The sequence below is a fragment of the Momordica charantia genome, assembly GCF_013281855.1.
Source record: "Momordica charantia cultivar OHB3-1 chromosome 2 unlocalized genomic scaffold, Mcharantia_2.0 BLBB01000002.1, whole genome shotgun sequence".
NCBI lineage: Eukaryota > Viridiplantae > Streptophyta > Magnoliopsida > Cucurbitales > Cucurbitaceae > Momordica > Momordica charantia.
In genome coordinates this window covers 5988162-6006483 of record NW_028275160.1, presented here as the reverse complement: position 1 = coordinate 6006483, position 18322 = coordinate 5988162, and the positions used below count along the sequence as shown (strand labels likewise).

The following is an 18322-nucleotide window of genomic DNA, read 5'->3' as shown; positions in this document are numbered from 1 at the left end:
CTTAGAGTAACATTTACTCTAATCCTCACGAACTAAAAATGTATTTTGCCTATTTATTTACAAATAAATATCATTTGAGTGGGTTAATATTTGCAACTCGTGGAATTAGGATAGGTCTAAAATGTCCCTCAGCCCAAACCCAACCACACGTACAAAAAGCCGCAGATGGGCTAATACGAATCGCGGCCCAATGCCACTTCACACGAAATCAGGCCCAATAACTTCCTTTAAATTACCAAATTAGCCATCAAAATACACCGTGGGCTGAATACGTGGATACGCATCATCAGACCAGTGCTCTTCAACCAATGCGAGCAGTACAAAGGTCCAGCTCCAGGTGTCAGTCCATCACGCGGCCAACTGCAATTTTTTCTCAGCCCGCCGAATCATCGAGGGCTGGTAATGCACTAAGTCCACGTGTCAAAATTTCGAAGCGAGTATTGACCACGAGTGAACTCTCGCGAGTATAACTCAATTATGAAAAGAAAAGCGATATTAAACCGTTTCAAAAATATCTCGCGGAATCGCCTTTTTCCGAGTCCCGAGTCCCGACCTTCTCCTTCTCCGAGAGACAGTGCTCCTATTTTGGCTAACATTTTCTCTGATTTTCCCGCCTCCCAAACGAAATGAAACATCTCCCTGCCAATCGCATCCTCGTTTATCTCTGGTTTCAAGATTCGAATACGCTTCTCGAGTAGTATTCGATTTGGTGTTGATCCCGTTTGCGGTGGAATAGAAGGGCGAAAGAATCTGCAACTTTGTTATGGAGCAAAAGGCGCGGGAGTACTGTTCTGGTGGGCTTAATAGCTGTGCTAATGGCGATGAAAGAGTTCTTCTGTGGGAGGATGGACTGCCCGACGCCGATAATGTAACCCCTCTTTCTCAATCTTTGATATCGCAGGAACTCGCTTCGGCGTTCCGGATCTTGGCGGAACCTCGTCGGACTGTATCGGATGTTAATTCGGCGTCGAATACGACGCTACTGAATATACGCGATGGAGAATCGGAAGGATACAGAAGTTTCGAGACGCGGGGTGAAGACGCGATGATGGTTGAGACGGACGAGACGATTAATCCAGTCGAGTCGGGGTCCGATTCACGGAAATTGAGGAAGGTTGATTTGGTTGAAGAGGTGAATTTAGCGCCTCAGGTCAAGAATTTGACCGAGGATGCGGCTGAGGCTCGAACCTTGAAGCGGCCGCGGCTCGCCTGGACTCCGCAATTGCACAAGCGGTTCGTGGATGTGGTTTCTCATTTAGGGCTCAAAGACGCAGCTCCCAAAGCCATTATGCAATTGATGAACGTGGAAGGATTGACTCGCGAGAACGTTGCCAGCCACCTACAGAAGTATCGACTCTTCTTGAAGAGGACGCAGCTATCCTCAACCACCGACGAGGCTCTCGTTCCGGTGCCGATGGCGCAGAACTCACAGGATTCTGCTCCCAGTCCCGATGCACCAGGAAACGGGTGTTTTCCGGCTACTTTTCCGATGACGTATATGCCATCTCCGATGATGCCTATGATGTATTTTGGTATGGGAGCTCATGGTCACGGTCTTAGTCATACCAGCATGCCAATGGTTAACCTGAGCAACGCGCCGGCCCACTCGTTTAGCACGAAAGGGCAGCAAGATTGATACTAATGGCAACCGACAAGTAGGGTTTGATATTGCACCTTACTTTCATTATGTTCCCAATCCAAAATCCGAACGATAAAATGAAGTTTGACTAGATTTCATCTTGATCTTGAATGGAGCATGTTCTTACTCACACTCTCTCCCTCTAGCTCTCTGTGTTTGACCACAATACAAAGTGAAGTGAGTAATTTCAATCTTGAATGAAAATTTTGAGTCTCTTAGATTTTGTTTACTGGGTTATCTCTCCTGAACTACAACCTACACCAGCTTATTTTTGCCAAAAATTATGTTGAGAGAGACCATTTTTGAAGCATTTTGACATCCATTAATTTGGGAGCTGGAGTTTCCACCCTTTGTCGTTTTTTCCTCTTGGTTAGACCATTTCTTCAAGTTCAATGCGTGGAGTTTGTACAAAATTCTCTTTTGTTTCGAAGAAAGATTTTCCTAAACTGTCTCTATCCAACTGCACCCAGGAAATTTCTTCAGCTTCCTCTTCTTCATCATCCTCTTCAGCTTCACAACATGTCCCCAACTGCCTGCATTAGCATACAGATCGGACAATAGCAAGCTGTTCCCAACACTCCCTGGTTCCAACTCTGATAAATGTTTGACTGCTTCTTCGGCAAGTTCTATTTCTCCATGCTTCCTACATGCTCCTAATAAAGCTCCCCACACATATAAATCTGGCTCGACCGGCATCGTCTTGATCAAATCATAAGCCTCACCCAGCTTCCCCGCTCGACCGAACACATCGACCATGCAGGCATAATGCTCTACTCTAGGAACAATACCATATTTATTTTGCATCAATTGGAACAGACCCTTTCCCAGATCAACCATCCCAGAATGGCCGCAAGCAGTGAGAACTGCTGTAAAAGTCAGATGATCAAGTTTCTTCTCATCATCATCCTTCATCTGATGGAAAAGCTCAATTGCTTCACTGCAATATCCATGATTTGCATAGCCAAAAATCATGGAGTTCCAAGTAGCTGAGCTCCTTTCAGACATCCTGCAAAACAATACCCTTGCTTCATAAAAATACCCACATTTTGCATACATATCAACCAGAGCAGTCCTCACATACACATCCTTTTCAACTCCAATCACCAGGGCATGTCCATGGATCTCCTTCCCACGCCTCCCGTTCCCCACCGACGTGCAAGCAGGCAAAAGACTGCTGATTGTAGCAGAAGTTGGACAGAACCCAGCATTCAACATCCTTCTAAATGTACAAAAAGCCTCCTCATTTCTAAAGTTCTGCACAAACCCAGATATCACAGATGTCCAAGATACTACGTCTGGTTTGATCCCATTGGCTTCCATCTCTTTGAAAAGCTCACGAACCATCTCTTCCTCACCCATCTGGGAAAAACCAGTAACCAACGTGTTCCAAGTCACCAGATTGGGTTTTACACCAAATACTTGCATCTCCTCCACCAGATTCAGAGCTTCTTCTGCCAGCCCATGGTGGGCATAGCCTGAAACCATCGCATTCAATGCCACCAAATCCTTCCCTGCCATTGATTCGAACACTCGCCGAGCCTTCTCAACCTGCCCACTTTTTGCATACATATCTATCAACGCGCTGCAGACATAAGCATCGGATTCAAGCGAGTATTTGAGGATTAAGCCATGTAATTTTCTCCCTGTAGGGTTATCGGAGAGGTGACCGCAAGCTTTCAATACGCTGGGAATTATATACTCGCTAGGCCTCGACCCTCCTCTCTGCAGCTCACAGAATACACTCAGCGCTTCTGTATAAAACCCAGATCGAGCATAGGCGCCTATCAGGACAATCCACCGGCGGGGATTTGTTTGGGGAATTTTGTCGAACAGTATCCGGGCATCCTTGATCTTGCCGCAGGCGGCGTAGAACGCTATGAGCTTCGCAGCAAAATGTGTCAAACGGGCTAGTCCGTTGGTGATTAATCGAGCGTGAAGTAACCTCCCGAAGTTCAGTTCTCGGTCGCGCCCATACGTCTCGATGAGCTCAACATACGCATCGGACGAGGAAAGAAAACCACGGCGGATGGCCAGAAATCTGCTCGGAGCCCTGCGAAATGCGGCACCGCCGGCGAGAGAGTGCATCCCAGTGCAGAAGACGACGCCGATGGAAGCAGCGGGATATATGAAGGGTACGGTAAATGAGTAATTTTGTGTAAGAAAACTATTTAATCCAACGCAAAAAAGTGACACGGCATCGTATGAGGGCCACAAGCAACACCGAAGGGCGTATTTTAAGCAGGACAAAACCAAATCCGAAAGCCAAATGTCTCAACAGGAACCTCTGGTAAAATGAGAAGAAAAACAGATCGAGAGAGAAGAAAAAGGGAATCGCAGATTAGTTCACGAATATGCATGAATTAGCCACAGCGCAAAATTTCCCTTGTATGTCTGACGCCTTTTCAAGATCCATTTGTCATCCTCCTCCTACTTTCTTTTCACGAAATCATATAAAATCTTCAGTATCCATCCGCCGATTCTTCAGCTACCCGGTGTTCGCGCCTCAGAACTTCGAATCTGGTTACTTGACCTATCGGAGGAAGAGCCGCGTGAGCCTTGTGAGAGCGAGCCGCAGAGAGTCTCCGTACGAAGTGCTTGGCGTTTCTCCAACTGCAACTCCGAATGAAATTAAAAGGGCTTATCGGAAACTGGCTCTCAAGTATCATCCCGACGTCAATAAAGAGGTAATCGGGTAATTTCTATCCCTCTATCTTTGAGTTATGTTTTCTGGATTTTGCTTTTCTTAGGGTTATTGTTCTAATGGACGATATTCTGATGTAATCATGCAAGTGATATTCACTCTTAACTAGATTAATTCTTTTGGGCAGCCTTTGTATTCTGGCGAGAAATGTAGTCCAATCTGAATAGTGAACTATCTGACGTTTCTTTTAGCAAACTAAGTTGTCCAACTTGTTTTCCCACGAGTATTATTCTATTAAGACAACGACTGCAACCTCAAATGCTCTGTAGTTTATGAGAGATGGAAATTTGTGCACGAAGGTACAAAGTAGTAAAGTCGAGTTAAAAATATTGTCTTTTAATTTGAAAGGAAGAAAGACTAAGTGGGATAGATTCTAAGCTCGTGCACCTAATTCGATTTTGCTTCTGGTTATATATTTCATGTAGAGGCTGTATGCTATGAACTTTGAAAGACATCTCTAGCTTTTGAGTTTTTGAGTAATTTTTATGTTCTTCTGTTTCAGTTGTCTACGAACAGGTAGTGAAATTGACCATTCAATTGAGATTGCTCTTTTGATTTTCCATCTGAGATTGGGTTCGATTTTCATTTCATGCAACTAATCCCTTTGTTTTCTGTTGCTTTATTTAGCCTAATGCACAGGAGAACTTTATGCGCATTAAGCATGCATACAACACATTGCTGAATTCTGAATCTCAAAGGAAATATGACTATGGGAATCGTGGATCTGATTTTTCATACTCGTCAGTGCAACGAAACAGAAACTCCCAAGATGAAGAACCATTTTACGGACTTGGTAATCTCTTTAGGCTTTTAGCGTATTAACTTCTATCATTTTTGTAATTATCATATGCATGTATGGTAGACCATTTGGTTGTCTGGAGTTTGCCTATCAAATTCTTTGTCTGCTTCACAAGACCTTTTTTTGTTGCCGGTAAATAAGTAACTGAAAAAGATGAATGAAGTTCCAAACACCCTGTTTCCTATACCCCACCCCCCCCCCCCCCCCCCCCCCCCCCCAAAAAAAAAAAAAAAAAAAATCCAAACTCACCACTTTATGATAGTATAAATGGTAAATGGTGCCTTTTAAGGGAAGATCTATAGAGCTTGTAGACTGTCTCTATGTTACTGACCAGTTGATTATGATTATTACTTAAAAAAATAAAAAGTTTAAATCATACGTTTCATACCTGAACTTTAAGCCTTTGACCCTTAAATTAAGCCTTTGACCCTTAAATAGTGTCTAATAGGATCCAAACTTTCAATGTTGTATCTACTGTCTATTAGCTCTCTAAATTTTAAAATGTGTCTAACATATGTTTGAACTTTTAATTTTAAATTTGTATCTATAGCCTATTGGTTTCTGAACTCTGAAAAGTTCAGGAACATTTCTTTTTTTTTTTTTGGAATCCGTGTATCCGGGTCAGCTTGCGCGCACCTCGACTAAATACTTTTTAAAGATTAGGGATTTATTAGACACAACATTGGAAGTTTAATAGTATATTGGGCAATTTTTAAAGTTCAATTATTTCTCAAAGTTCAGAAACCAAACCTGTAATTTAACCCCAAACAAAAGCAGCTACTCATTTGTATTCTTCAGTCCAAAGTGAAGGAACATATTTAATATTACTACTTACTAGAAGGGATACTCTGTATGTGAGACCACGGCTCATTTACCAAAGGTTTTTGAGAATTGGGGCCAATTGTATATAAAATTTAGCATGGTCAATGGAAACATTTTAATTTAACTGCATCGCTGCGAATTATACTTAAACAAAATGTCATTCATGTAATGCTGTTTTGTGCGAGTCCAAATGATATTTTTTGCACTCTTCAATAATAATTCGGATTTATTAGCATGTTTACATATGATGCAGAACTCTTCTTAAGTATGTTTAGCTGTTGAAAGGATTTGGTGATGTTTCTCTGTTGTTCTCTCCTCTTAGTGTTGTTCATTTCTTCTATTTAAGAACACTTCCATTCATTATGCTGCAGGTAATTTTTTCGAAGATGTTCAAATAGCACTAGGTAGATTTTGTTCTCTCTGACAGGATTAATGCAGACGGGAATTATCGTCTGCTTTATTTCAGAACAGAACTAGCTAAACATCCTTGATTTTCCCCTTTGTATTGCCTGTAAATTTTGTCTGGGTAACTAAAGTCTTTTTTTTTTCTTTACAGGGGACTTCTTTAAGGATCTTCAAGAAGAATTTCGAAACTGGGAGGCCAGTGCTTCTTTGCAAGGGGCGCCAAAGAGCCTATGGGAAGAACTGGCGGTGAGACGCTGATTCAGTTGGAAATTTCATTAACACCAAAAAGATGTTATGAATTGCAAAATGGAGCCTTTACATTCCTTGTTTAAGTGCAAATTTACATATTTCAGGAAATTGGGGAGGAATTTGTAGAGTTTCTTGAGAAAGAACTCAACATAACTGATTCAGAAGATGAAACAAACAACGATGAAGAAGCATCTGGGAAGGCAGATTCTTTCAGAACTTCCACTGCAGATAAAGCAAGAAATGGTGTTCGGGATCAGGCCAGCAAGAGCAGTAGTATCGAGGAGAATATCGACGAGATAGAAGCCACTCTTTTGAAGTTGAAGAAGGAATTAGGCTTATAGCATGGCCTTTCTGTCAAGAGAACATCAAATTGGGTCTTTCAAATTATCTTGTGTGATGCCATTCAAATGGCGTATAATTTGGTTGAGATTGGCAATATTTGGCCATGAACTCCGATGAACTGAAATTTTCTCTTTTAAAATTCTTGCTGCTCACAGAGGCCTTAAATGTACACTTCCAAAAAGTTCGAATTGTTCCCTCCTTTTTAATATATATAAAAAAAAACAAATTGTAGTATTAATCCCCACTAAGGAAAATTTCAGGGTATTACAAAGCTTAATAAATAGGAGATGCACGTAATTCTCAAATCAAATTTATTTTTTAATTAAAGAAACACTGTTTTTTCAACATGTGGGTGAAGATTTCACTCTTGATCAGTTGAGTTATGGGAATTGGTTAATGCACGAAACACCTAACAAACCCATTTTTTTAATTAAAAATTATTTAATCACATGGGTTGAATTTGGTCCTAAGTTTGGACCCTTAATTTTTTCCCCCTTTATAGGAAAAACATAATTTTTAATCTTTATAATTTAAAAAGTTCATAAAGAATCTTTAGATTTAAAAAACAATAATAATATTTTATATTTCTTGTTGATGCAATTTTTGGGAAGTTGGTCGGGTCAAGAGTTGATCAATCGGATCGATTGCCGAGGGATTAAGGAGAGGTTGGGTCTGCGACCTGTAAAAAGAGAAGGTGAGTGGATGTCGGCGTGGTGTCGACCTACCATATTCCGATGCTCAGTATATGAGAATGACATACCTTGAAGGGTTGCATCTCTTACAAATTTATAGGACAAGGGTCGTGTATTGAGCAACGTTAAAGGTGGGCGCACTATCGCATAGGTTGGCGGTGCTATGCACTAGACACGCTAATTAAAGCGCTACAGCATTCTATAATAGTGCAAGGGTTGCGCTATAGCATGCCCCGCACTATATTGCGAGCTGAAATATTTTAGTGCATGAGTGCACTATTTTCATTAACACATGAGCTGCGTTATTTTAGTGCAGCACTATTTTTATTAATACATGGACTGTTTTTAGAGTAGCACTATTTTAGTGCGTGAGCTGTACTATATTTAGGGTTGCACTATGTCGCACTAAAAAATAGCTCTGCCAACATTTATGATGCTTTTTTAACACGATTTTAATGTAATCTTTAGCGTATTCTATAATGCACCATTTATTGCATCTTATAGTGTAACGCTCGAGAGGAGGGGCATATGAATGAATCGATACCATATTCGAATGAGAGGCATTCTGAGATCATGAAAGAATAGTCAAGAAAGGCTTAAAAGAATTGATAGTTACTACCTATAAGGTGCACCTTCCTTTTCGATGACTCAATCGTAAAAATTCCAAAGTTAAGCGTGCATCTTTTAAAGGACACCTTTGAAGGATGATTTTGTGAGAAAATACCTTATAGTTTAAGCTCTTTTGATAAATTCACCCCAACATTTCTTTCTCTTATTTTGCAAACGTTCAAATGACGGTTAGGACATATAGATCTTTTAACCGAGTATTTTCCTAATCCTTATTATTAAATATGCACGTTTAACACTTACGTAATATATTATTTATAAACTAAGCAATATACTGATTTCAAGTAGATTCAGATGTTTGATAGCATAAACCAAACCAAAAGAGTTAACAGTACAAAATTTATTAAATATAAAATTTTAAAAAAATCAATGAATTAAGATAAAAAAAAAATTGTGAATTCGAATACCACCTATATATCGAGTTAAATAAAAAAAAAAAGTCCTTGTGGCGGTGGATCAACAGCCGCAAGCACCATTCGCTGGTTTTATGAACCCAAACTGTTCCATTAACAAGTTGTTCGAAATTTGAACCGGCTTCAAAGTTCAAACAAATTTGTTCAATTTGAAGTTTTCTCGGCACCGCCGGCGCTTCGATCAAACAAACATGCGGCCATGTACTGCTCCTGCTCCACCCGCCGCCTACGGAGCGCTGTTCATCTTCTCAAGGCCTCCTTCTGGATACCCAGCCACGTAAGTTTCAGAGCTTCGATTTCTCGTAATCACACTCACTCAGAACCCAGCCTTCGACATGTTACCCAAAAACACAATTTATCAGACAATTTCGACATCGAGCTCCTGCTTCAATTGCTGCGAAATGCGTCTTCTCCCACCCCTCACCTTCTCAGCAAAACCATATCCGCATGCACAAAATCTGGCTATCTGGATTTGGGAATTCAAGTCCACTCAGCCATTGTCAAGTTGGGTTTCTCTCTCAATGCTTATATTTCTAGTGCTCTTGTCGATATGTATGGTAAATATTGTTCTATGTCGAACGCCCAAAAGGTGTTTGATGAAATGGAGTGTCCAAATGTTGTCTCTTGGAATGCCTTGGTTACTTGTTATTTACAAGCTGGCAGACCAGAGATGGCAATTACTTTGTTTTTGGAGATGCTAAATGTGGGGATAGAACCCACACCCTTTAGTTTATCTGGTGTTCTTGTGGGCTGTTCTCAGTTACAAGATGGAAAGCTTGGAAGTCAACTTCATTGTTTTAGTTTGAAACTAAGGTTTTCATCTAATGTTGTTGTTGGTACTGGACTAATCGACATGTACTCGAAGTGTTGCAACCTTGAAGATTCAAGGAGGGTGTTCAATATAATGTCAAACAGAAATGTTTTTACTTGGACTTCAATGATCTCTGGGTACGCTCGGAATCAGAAACCGGATGAGGCAATGGTTTTGGTGCGAGCAATGCTGCGTCTGGATCTTAAACCAAATTATATGACTTATAATAGCTTGCTAAGTTCATTTTCTAGTTCTCACAATTTTCATCAATGCAAGCAAATCCATTGTCGGATAATAGCGGAAGGGTTCGAGAGTAATAACTATATAGCCGCTAGCCTTGTTACTGCATATTCCGAATGTTGCAGTAGCTTGGAGGACTATAGGAAGGTTTGCTCGGCCATTACAATGTTCGATCAGATTTCATGGAATGCAGTCATAGCTGGTTTTTCTAACTTGGGCATTGGTGAGGAAGCTTTGGAATGTTTTATTCAGATGAGGCAGGCAAATATTGATGTAGACTTTTTCACATTTACAAGCATTTTTAGGGCCATAGGGATTACTTCAGCTCTGGAAGAAGGAAGGCAAATTCATGGTCTAGTTTATAAAACTGGATTTGCCTTAAATTTATTTGTCCAAAATGGCCTCGTGTCCATGTATGCTAGATGTGGTGCTATCAGTGATTCAAAGAAGGTGTTCTCAATGATGAATGAACATGACTTAATATCCTGGAATTCATTGCTTTCAGGATGTGCTTACCATGGACGTGGTGAAGAGGCCATTGACTTGTTTGAGCAAATGAGAAGGACATCGGTCAAACCAGATAATACCTCGTTCCTTTCTGTGCTCACTGCTTGTAGCCACGTTGGTTTGCTGGATAAGGGACTTGAATATTTCAATTTGATGATAAATAGTAATTTGCTTGAACCTCCAAAACTGGAGCATTATGCTACAGTGGTTGACCTCTTCGGTCGAGCAGGAAATCTTCATGAAGCCGAAGCTTTCATCGAAAGCATCACAGTTGAACCAGGACCATCTATTTACAAATCTTTGCTAAGTGCTTGCCTAATTCATGGAAATAAGGATATTGCCATTCGTACCGCAAAAAAAATTTTGCAACTATACCCACATGACCCAGCAACTTACATCATGCTGTCAAATGTGTTGGTGAGAGATGGTAACTGGGATGATGCTGCTAGGGTAAGGAGGCTCATGTCCAACAGAGGAGTTAAGAAAAATCCTGGTTTCAGCTGGATGTGACTTCAATAAAAGGATAAACACTCATTTTGGCTGAAAAGAAAATTCAACATATTTATGATCCAACAAGGCGGATGGTTGACAGTATAAACACTTCTCTATTGTGGTTGATAGCCAGTTCAGTAAAGTGGAGTATTAATGGAATAATCTTGATAAACTTCCTCAACACTTTCAGGTGTATTCTCTTAGATACTGGGTCCACAAGGCTCATCTACATCTACTTATGTTTTTATTCAGAACCAACTCGTTTATGATCAACCACCTGGGGATTTCACTTGTATTCACTTCATCTATGAACTTTTTGAGGTTATGGATATTGAGGCTCAGAAGGAGAATAAGATATTCATTCCCTTTTCTATTTCTGTTGAGTCAATGATCTTAAGGGGGGAAATGATACTAAAAATACATCTCTGATTCTCTTTACCCCAATTTTGATTGTCTAGGTAAACCATTTGGAATGTTCAGAATTAAGCTATGCTTCTGCAGGAGAAGCCTCTGAAGTCACGCTGAGTAAGGAGAAAGAGTTTATGCATCATTTTGAGGTGCACCAGAAGCAGATGTGTTATACCAATCAATATCTGTAGTTGCTTGTAAGAGAAAGAGGGAGGAATAAGAATGTACCTTTCATGACTAGAAAGAAAATGGTACACACAGAGCATCCTTCCAAACTGAGAAAGGAGCTCCTGGAGCTAAAGCTTATCAGAAAAAATTTCCTGCCTCCAGACTAGTTCTGTAAGAAAGAGAATGTTCCAAGTTTCAAACAAGAAATGCAGGATTGACTGCTGAGATCGCCTGCATGGGCAGATTGAATTAGTTCCTGTTTTGTTTTCAGTATATAATCGATGTAAATACTTTGGATTGGAAGTACATCGGGAGTATTGATGGTAACTAGCAATTTTGTCTATTATTCAATGATATTAAGCTAACGGTGAAGTTTTATTACAACAACAATGTACAATACTGGAGCATAATGGTATTTGCTTCATCAAAAAGCATTGGTATATAATCAGTACATGTAAAAAATTCCTAAGAGTCAAAACTGGCAGCTTTTGTTGTGGATTCTGGCTGTTGGGACATGGTCTTTTGCAGATGAATCTGCACAGCTTTCAGGAACAGTGATATTAACTTGTTGCGCTGCTCTTCCTCCATTGATTCTTTAGAATTGAAAACAAGAATAATTAATGTAGATTAAGTTTCAGAAGACAAAGGATCAAGACACGACTTTGGAGGTAAAATGTGACTACCATATGAAATTCCTGACTGAACATCACCCTTGTTTGCATCTCCAGCACATTCTTTAAAATTTGAAAAAAGAAGAATTAATGTAGATTAAATTTATGAAAAAGATGATCAAGAACAAACTTCGAATGTAAAATCTAAAACTTGCCTACCATTTGAAGTTTCTAACTGAACAACATCTTCTTTTGCATCTCCAGCAGCTTCTATAAAATTTTAAAAAGAATAATTAATGTAGACTAAATTTCTGAAAACAAATTATCAAAAGACACAGCTTTGGAGGTAAAAGTTGCCTACCATTAGAAGTTTCTAACTGAACAGCATCCTCATTTACATCTCCAAGAGCAGCTTCTTTAAAATTGAAAAAAGAAATAGTGTAGCTTGAATTCCAGATAACAAATGATCAAGACACGACTTTGAAGGTAAAATTTGCCGTACCATAAGAAGTTCCTAACTGAACAGCATCCTCATTTGCATCTCCAAGAGCAGCTTCTTTAAATTGGAAAAGAAGAATTAATGTAGCTTGAATTTCAGATAACAAATGATCAAGCCACAACTTTGGAGGTAAAAGTTGCCTACCATTGGAAGTCTCTGACTGAACAACATCCGCATTCGCATCTTCAACAGCTTCTTTAAAATTGAACAAAGAAGAATTAATACAGAACAAATTTCAGAAAACAAATTATCAAGACACAACTTAGGAGATAAAAATGTCTACCATTAGGAGTTTCTGACTGAACAGCATCCCCATTTACATCTCCAACAGCTTCTATAAAATTAGAAAAAGAAGAATTAAAGTAGATTAAATTTCAGGAAAAAAAATTATAAGACTCGATTTTGGAGGTAAAAGATGCCTACCATAAGAAGTTTCTGACTGAACAACATCCTCATTCGCATTTCCAGCCGCTTCTTTAACATTGACACAGAGAAGAATTAGTGTAGATTAAATTTTAGAAAACAGATTATCAAATCTCAGACTTTGGAAGTAAAAGTTGCCTACCATAAGAAGTGTCTGACTGAACAGCATCCTCATTTGCATCTCCAAGAGCAGCTTCTTTCAAATACTTGTCAGCCAATCTTACTCTCTTCACATTCTCTTGCTCCTGGATGAGCATGTTGCCATATTCGAGCAGCTTTTCGAGTGTCATTTTAGGTTGGTCAAATGTTGGGGGACCTTCCTTTGAGTTAACAAGCTTTTTTCCAATGCTCTCCACTCCAACTCCCGCTGCCCACTTTCTAACTTCATCATCATAAACTCGAGCTCTCACAGCACCAAAGAAGTCTGCAAAACAGTAATACAACTTCTAAATTATGCTATACATTTATAAGAGAGAATCATTTCCAGTTAGCTCAACCAGAATATTCCATAAAGAAATTAGTTTATGCATGGCAACATTCTTCTTCCACTAAGAAATGCTTGGTTACTGATATATCTGAGAAGCGCTAGGTTTTAGAATATGAATAAATGATCAAATTTACTGTAATACATCAACTTAAACTTGTGATTTAACATGGTGTTAGAGTAGAAAGTCTTGTGTTCGAATTCCTGTAACGTCATCTCTTTCCCATTAATATTGATTACCACTAGTTGGGGGTACAAGTTCCCAAGCTCATAAGTGAGGACTGCGGAGGCGTGTTGTAACTCATCGACTTAAGTTTTTTGGTTCAATAGTGATACTGATTTAACATGAGATTTCATTATGCAGCTGTACCAAGTTTGCAAAGTTTACCGATTGACTGCCCTGGGACGGTGTCAACAAGTTTGACAATGTCCTCCTTAGACACACCATCGGTCCTAAATATTCCAGTACAGATACCGATACGGTCGTCTCGAGTCGGAGCCCAATAGAACTTGTCCATACGACCATCACGGATGAGGGGGGCATATAATGTCGAGAAGTCATTACCAGTTACTATGATTGGAACTCGAGGATTTTCTTCTTTGTTATATAAGCCTGGTAGCTGCACATTGGTTGGGTTGTCAGCAATGTTCATAAGAGTAGCATTTACCATCTGGTTATTCACTGTGTATTGAGTGGTCCCACCAAACCTTCCAGCTCCAGCATCAAGATCATTGATAAAAAGGCAGCACATTTTCCCTTTCTTGATGATATCAGCCGCCTCTCTATATCTTTGCCTGATCAATTTTGCAGGCTCTCCTGCATTCCCACTTTCCAATTCCCCAGCACTCATCATGATAGGGCTGAAATTTCATCATAACTAAACAAAATTAAGACCAACAATATATCAGGGAGAAGAAATACATTACCAATATGTATGAAAGATAGAAAGATTAAATACAAGTTTGGTCCATGAACTTTTAGACTGGTGTTTTATATGTTCTTGAACTTTAAAAAATGTTTGATAAGTCCTTAGACTTTCAATCTTATATCTAATAAGTCCCTGCACTTAAAAAATTGTCCTAACCCATGAAAATAGAGTTGTGGGAGAACAATACAAGCATTGTATTGCTAGGTAAAGCAGTGGAGTGTTGCACCCTAGCTAGATGACAATAGTCCAGTAGCTAAAAGCATCACTAGCTTATGCTTTTAGAATTTTTGAACTTATCAATCCGATTTTTTACCCCCTTTACTCGAAATCATACTACTTCAACTTCTACAGTGTCTCCAACTCCCATCGAGCTCACCCTTACTTTTAATAGGAGCCTTACTACTTCCCTCTTTGCGACCTCAATAGTGAAATGAAAGCGGAAAAAAAAATGCTATAGGTCCTTGTTAAGATATTCTTTTGAATTCTGTGTCTGACAGATTCTTAATATTTCAATTTCATGTTTGATAGTAGGCCCTTGAATTTGAAAGAAAGAAAGAAGGAAAAAAAAAGGTCTAATATGTAAACAACCTATTATAAACAAAATTGAAAATTCAAGGATCTACTAGATGCTTTTAAAAGTTCAAGAACCTACTAGACACACTATTGAAAGCTTAGAGACTTATTAGACATTTTTTAAATTTCAAGGACCTACTATATACAACTTTGTGAGTTTAGGGACTAAACTTGAATTTAACAAATATATATATTAAAAAAGAACCTTCCAAAAAACTCCCTTAGGACTAGCTAGGTCATGAACTTACTTGATTCCCATCTTGGAAAAGACAAGCTCACACTGGAAAGACTTCCCTTGACCTTTGCCTCCCCAAATACCCAGAATGAGAGGAACCTAAAATGCAACCCAGAAGTTAGAAAAGTTAGCAATGAAATACAAACAATAACCCTACCATCTATCGAAAATCGAGCCATATTTTTAACCAAATAGACTTAAGTACTGACCAGTGAGCAATTATCTCTTGTTAACCACCATTAAATTTTTTACAAATAAAAAAGAGGAATGCAAAAGGGAGATTTTTCTCTTCTGTTTTTAGAAAAGATAAAGAACTTTCAAATTTTTAGTGGTAGTGGTGGTTAGCAAGAAAATGAGTACTAATCGGTCAGTACTTTTAAGTATTGTTCTTTTTAACCTTAATGTTCGGCAGGCTCATGAAGTTCTTGACAATATGAACCATAAGTTTGTCCATGAAAGCTGGAGCTATGTAAAATCCATCCACATTATTGTCGAAATTGTATCTGAAACATAGTAATACCATAAGTAAAATAGCATAAGAATCTCCCAACCAAATAAAAATTTCTATATTTAACACTTACTGTCGAAGTCCAGCACTAACATATTCATATGAACTCATGACAGCATAGTGAGTTCCTGTCCCCATGGGAGCTTGGAAAAGAGAATCCGCCAGTCCCTTTCCTCTGGTAATGTCTTGTTGGTCATCAGAAGTATCGAAAGCAAGGCCTCGCCATCTGTCTTTCTCGGTCTGCTTCTCCTCATCGTCCTCAGCAACAATCTTGAAGTTTCCAGTCACCATATTTGGGGTGGTGAATCTGGAACTAGCCTTCTTCAACGTGCTGCCCAAAAAAGCAGAGTTCGGCACTAAACCCCCATAGTTACTGTTGTTTAACTGCATATAAGCAAAAACTTCTTTAATACAAAGATGTAAATGGTATGTGTAGAAGTTATAGTGACAATGAAATTTTCTATTTCTTTGCATGTCTTGAATGAAACTGGTTTTGGCAATACAAAAGTGATTTTGGTCACTTCCAAATGCCCTAAATAATATGACATTTATGATTGAAAAATGAAACCCAGAGAAAAAAAGAAGAAATCATTCAATAAACTGATGGTATTCTCCATCAAATAACCCAAAAGACTTGCATGGAAACTAAAGGCGGTAAGAGACAGTACCGTTATTCTATTAACAGCTCCAATGGTTGAAACCGTGGCAGCCATGGATTAAGGGCTCAGGTGGGTGTGAAGCAGTGAAATTCTTACTGCTGCCTCGTACCCTCCTCTCAAAATGGATGAACAATCCAGCGAGGATCCTCAAGCTAGTAGAAATTGGCTGTTCAGCCTCTTCTGTTACAGTCCCAATGAACTCTTCAGGAGTCTTGGAAACTGATATTCACAACCACACACGTGGCAAACTAAGGCAGCTATTCAGCTAAATTACTAAAGAAACATGATTCTCAAATCTGCTTAATCTAAAGCGACTGTTGAGGTTGCGATTTAAGCCCTCCTCTGCACCACGTAAAAAGTGGATGTGAAAGAAGAAACCAGAGCTCTTATATTTTTGCTTGTATTTTATATAACACTGAAACCACAAACTTCCTCCATACAGCATGGCCCTGTACTGTGCCCATGTAGCTAAAACCCAAGAATAATTCAAGACATATCCTAAAAGACCTGTGGGAAAGAAAACAAAAATACTGCTTTCTATCACAATAAATATAAACAAAAATCGGGGGACTTTGATGTGCCATATACAAGCACTCCTTATCTCTTTGGGATACTACTTCAAATGGATACCCTCTAGCATATTGATGCAATGGCCCTTCAAAATGCAGTTAGTTTTTCAAGAGCCCTGACATATTTAGATAGTTACAGTTCTAGCACAAAGCTAAGTAGTTGAAAAGTCAATATATTTAATCTATTGAGTTCCTCCAAGCAATTCTTGCAGAATTAGTTATGATTTTCATGTGGAGTACAGTTCGTTCTATGGTCAAATTTTTCATTAAAAGTTCAGGATGCAAAATTTTCGCTGAACATCAAAATTTTTGACGTCATTCAGTGCCACACCCTCTTTTGTCAATATTTATTTTAGGTTCTAGAATGAAAATAGTGAAAATAGGGCCTTTAAAAAATTAAAATTTAAGGCTTTAAGCGCGAGCTAAGTAGAAATTTAGAAGAAGAACCCAGCTAACCCCACATCAGATAAATTGAAAATGAAAACAGAAAGAAAAAAGAAAGATGTGGCACTGAATGACATTTGAAACGAAGGTTGTGGCATTGATTGACAATCCTTCGTCCACTTTTGCAAAGTGGGTCTGATCATCGGCCCATAATTCTGCATATACATGTTGGATCACCGACGCCAGCGGCCATTGTTACCAAAATAATTGCAGGAATTATGTGGCCTCATGATTGGGCAGTAAGTTTCAACCAGCCTATATTTTGGTTGAGCCCATAATCAACAGACCCATTGGATTTACCTTATTGGCGAGACAAGTATCACCCTAACTTGTAAAATTGCTTTACCATTAAAAAGATTGGAAAATGCACCAACTTCCCTGAATTATTAGTGTTGTTTCAATCAAATTCTCTAACTACAAGATTATTACAATCATACCCGAATTCTTTACTACAATTTTTTTTTTATTTAGAGCTTAAATTTTTTTAATGGTTCTTATTGTGGTAGAGAGTTGTTACCTATCTAACTCAATTGGTTAAAACATGTATAGTCAATTAAGAAGATAGTGTTCAACCCATCACTCCACATCTTCTTGTTGCACTTAAAAAAATTAGAGAGTTAAAAAAATTGAGTTAAATTATAACAATTATGTAATTCTTTATAACATCACTCTAGTTTAAAAATGATGGGTGCATTTTGCAATATTTATTTAAGGACTTAAATACAAAATTTTGAAATTGAAAGTCTCATGTAGGTGTGATTGTAATAAACAATATTAGTATAGCTCAACAACTAAAACATTTTATTTTTTTTTCTAAAGTTAGAGGCTGTAATTTTTGCAATAAATTAAAAGAATAATAATAAATAAATAAAGATAAAGACAAAAATGTAATATTTTTTTTCCATTTTCTCTTTGCCTAAAAAAGGGATGTTTCACTTTTCAGGGTCTCCATTGAAGGGCTTAAACTTCCCTTCCTGTTCTTCAGGAAAGGGAAAAAAGAAGGTGGTTGAAAGCAAAAACGTTTTGAATTACCAAATAAAGACGGTCGGTTATGGCAGAAAATCGTTAAAGGC

The 18322-nt window shown here is 38.6% G+C and overlaps 5 protein-coding genes across 15 annotated transcripts; 3 read left to right on the top strand and 2 right to left on the bottom strand.

Annotated features, from left to right (window-relative positions):
- The first annotated feature begins 28 nt into the window (after positions 1 to 28).
- On the top strand, positions 29 to 3431 carry LOC111017111 (transcription factor PCL1). The gene is made up of 2 exons (XM_022292792.2): positions 29 to 1655; positions 3289 to 3431. The coding sequence occupies exon 1, from the start codon at positions 764 to 766 to the stop codon at positions 1634 to 1636; it is 873 nt and encodes a 290-aa protein (XP_022148484.1). The 5' UTR covers positions 29 to 763; the 3' UTR covers positions 1637 to 1655; positions 3289 to 3431.
- On the bottom strand, positions 1795 to 3724 carry LOC111017110 (Tetratricopeptide repeat (TPR)-like superfamily protein). The gene has a single exon (XM_022292791.2). The coding sequence runs from the start codon at positions 3722 to 3724 to the stop codon at positions 2081 to 2083; it is 1644 nt and encodes a 547-aa protein (XP_022148483.1). The 3' UTR covers positions 1795 to 2080.
- A 159-nt stretch (positions 3725 to 3883) lies between these two features.
- Positions 3884 to 7126, top strand: LOC111017112 (Chaperone DnaJ-domain superfamily protein). Of its 3 annotated transcripts, XM_022292795.2 has the most exons (6): positions 3884 to 4024; positions 4103 to 4323; positions 4968 to 5133; positions 6333 to 6365; positions 6518 to 6612; positions 6720 to 7126. In XM_022292795.2, the coding sequence occupies exons 1-6, from the start codon at positions 3991 to 3993 to the stop codon at positions 6954 to 6956; spliced, it is 786 nt and encodes a 261-aa protein (XP_022148487.1). In that variant the 5' UTR covers positions 3884 to 3990; the 3' UTR covers positions 6957 to 7126. The 3 variants fall into 3 exon arrangements, with proteins under 3 accessions (XP_022148487.1, XP_022148485.1, XP_022148486.1); XM_022292793.2 differs by having other exon boundaries at positions 3987 to 4323; XM_022292794.2 differs by lacking the exon at positions 6333 to 6365 and having other exon boundaries at positions 3987 to 4323.
- A 1595-nt stretch (positions 7127 to 8721) lies between these two features.
- On the top strand, positions 8722 to 11642 carry LOC111017068 (pentatricopeptide repeat-containing protein At4g13650-like). The gene is made up of 2 exons (XM_022292721.2): positions 8722 to 11031; positions 11198 to 11642. Exon 1 carries the CDS (start codon positions 8889 to 8891, stop codon positions 10755 to 10757), a length of 1869 nt encoding a protein of 622 aa, XP_022148413.1. The 5' UTR covers positions 8722 to 8888; the 3' UTR covers positions 10758 to 11031; positions 11198 to 11642.
- Positions 11633 to 16634, bottom strand: LOC111017069 (ribulose bisphosphate carboxylase/oxygenase activase, chloroplastic). 9 transcript variants are annotated; one of them, XM_088121263.1, is made up of 14 exons: positions 16246 to 16628; positions 15651 to 15961; positions 15467 to 15572; positions 15083 to 15168; positions 13721 to 14193; positions 12991 to 13272; positions 12849 to 12899; positions 12709 to 12759; positions 12570 to 12620; positions 12429 to 12479; positions 12288 to 12341; positions 12146 to 12193; positions 11999 to 12049; positions 11633 to 11908 (listed from the first exon to the last, which is right to left on the bottom strand). In XM_088121263.1, exons 1-14 carry the CDS (start codon positions 16288 to 16290, stop codon positions 11781 to 11783), a joined length of 1788 nt encoding a protein of 595 aa, XP_087977389.1. In that variant the 5' UTR covers positions 16291 to 16628; the 3' UTR covers positions 11633 to 11780. The 9 variants fall into 9 exon arrangements, with proteins under 9 accessions (XP_087977389.1, XP_022148419.1, XP_022148416.1 ...); XM_022292727.2 differs by having other exon boundaries at positions 12146 to 12196; positions 12429 to 12482; positions 13898 to 14193; positions 16246 to 16622; XM_022292724.2 differs by having other exon boundaries at positions 12429 to 12482; positions 16246 to 16618.
- Between the last annotated feature and the right edge of the window lie 1688 nt (positions 16635 to 18322).

Bases quoted from the DNA above. Each gene is read 5' to 3' on its own strand.
- LOC111017111 (XM_022292792.2), top strand. From the start codon at position 764: ATGGAGCAAAAGGCGCGGGAGTACTGTTCTGGTGGGCTTAATAGCTGT.
- LOC111017110 (XM_022292791.2), bottom strand. From the start codon at position 3,724: ATGCACTCTCTCGCCGGCGGTGCCGCATTTCGCAGGGCTCCGAGCAGA.
- LOC111017112 (XM_022292793.2), top strand. From the start codon at position 3,991: ATGCATGAATTAGCCACAGCGCAAAATTTCCCTTGTATGTCTGACGCC. The intron at 5,134-6,332 runs GTAATCTCTTTA...ATTATGCTGCAG, and splicing joins AGAACCATTTTACGGACTTG to GTAATTTTTTCGAAGATGTT. The intron at 6,613-6,719 runs GTGAGACGCTGA...TACATATTTCAG, and splicing joins GCCTATGGGAAGAACTGGCG to GAAATTGGGGAGGAATTTGT.
- LOC111017068 (XM_022292721.2), top strand. From the start codon at position 8,889: ATGTACTGCTCCTGCTCCACCCGCCGCCTACGGAGCGCTGTTCATCTT.
- LOC111017069 (XM_022292722.2), bottom strand. From the start codon at position 16,290: ATGGCTGCCACGGTTTCAACCATTGGAGCTGTTAATAGAATAACG. The intron at 14,194-15,082 runs GTAAGTTCATGA...ATGAAATTTCAG, and splicing joins TTTTCCAAGATGGGAATCAA to CCCTATCATGATGAGTGCTG. The intron at 12,483-12,569 runs GTAGGCAACTTT...TCCAATTTAAAG, and splicing joins TCAGTCAGAGACTTCCAATG to AAGCTGCTCTTGGAGATGCA.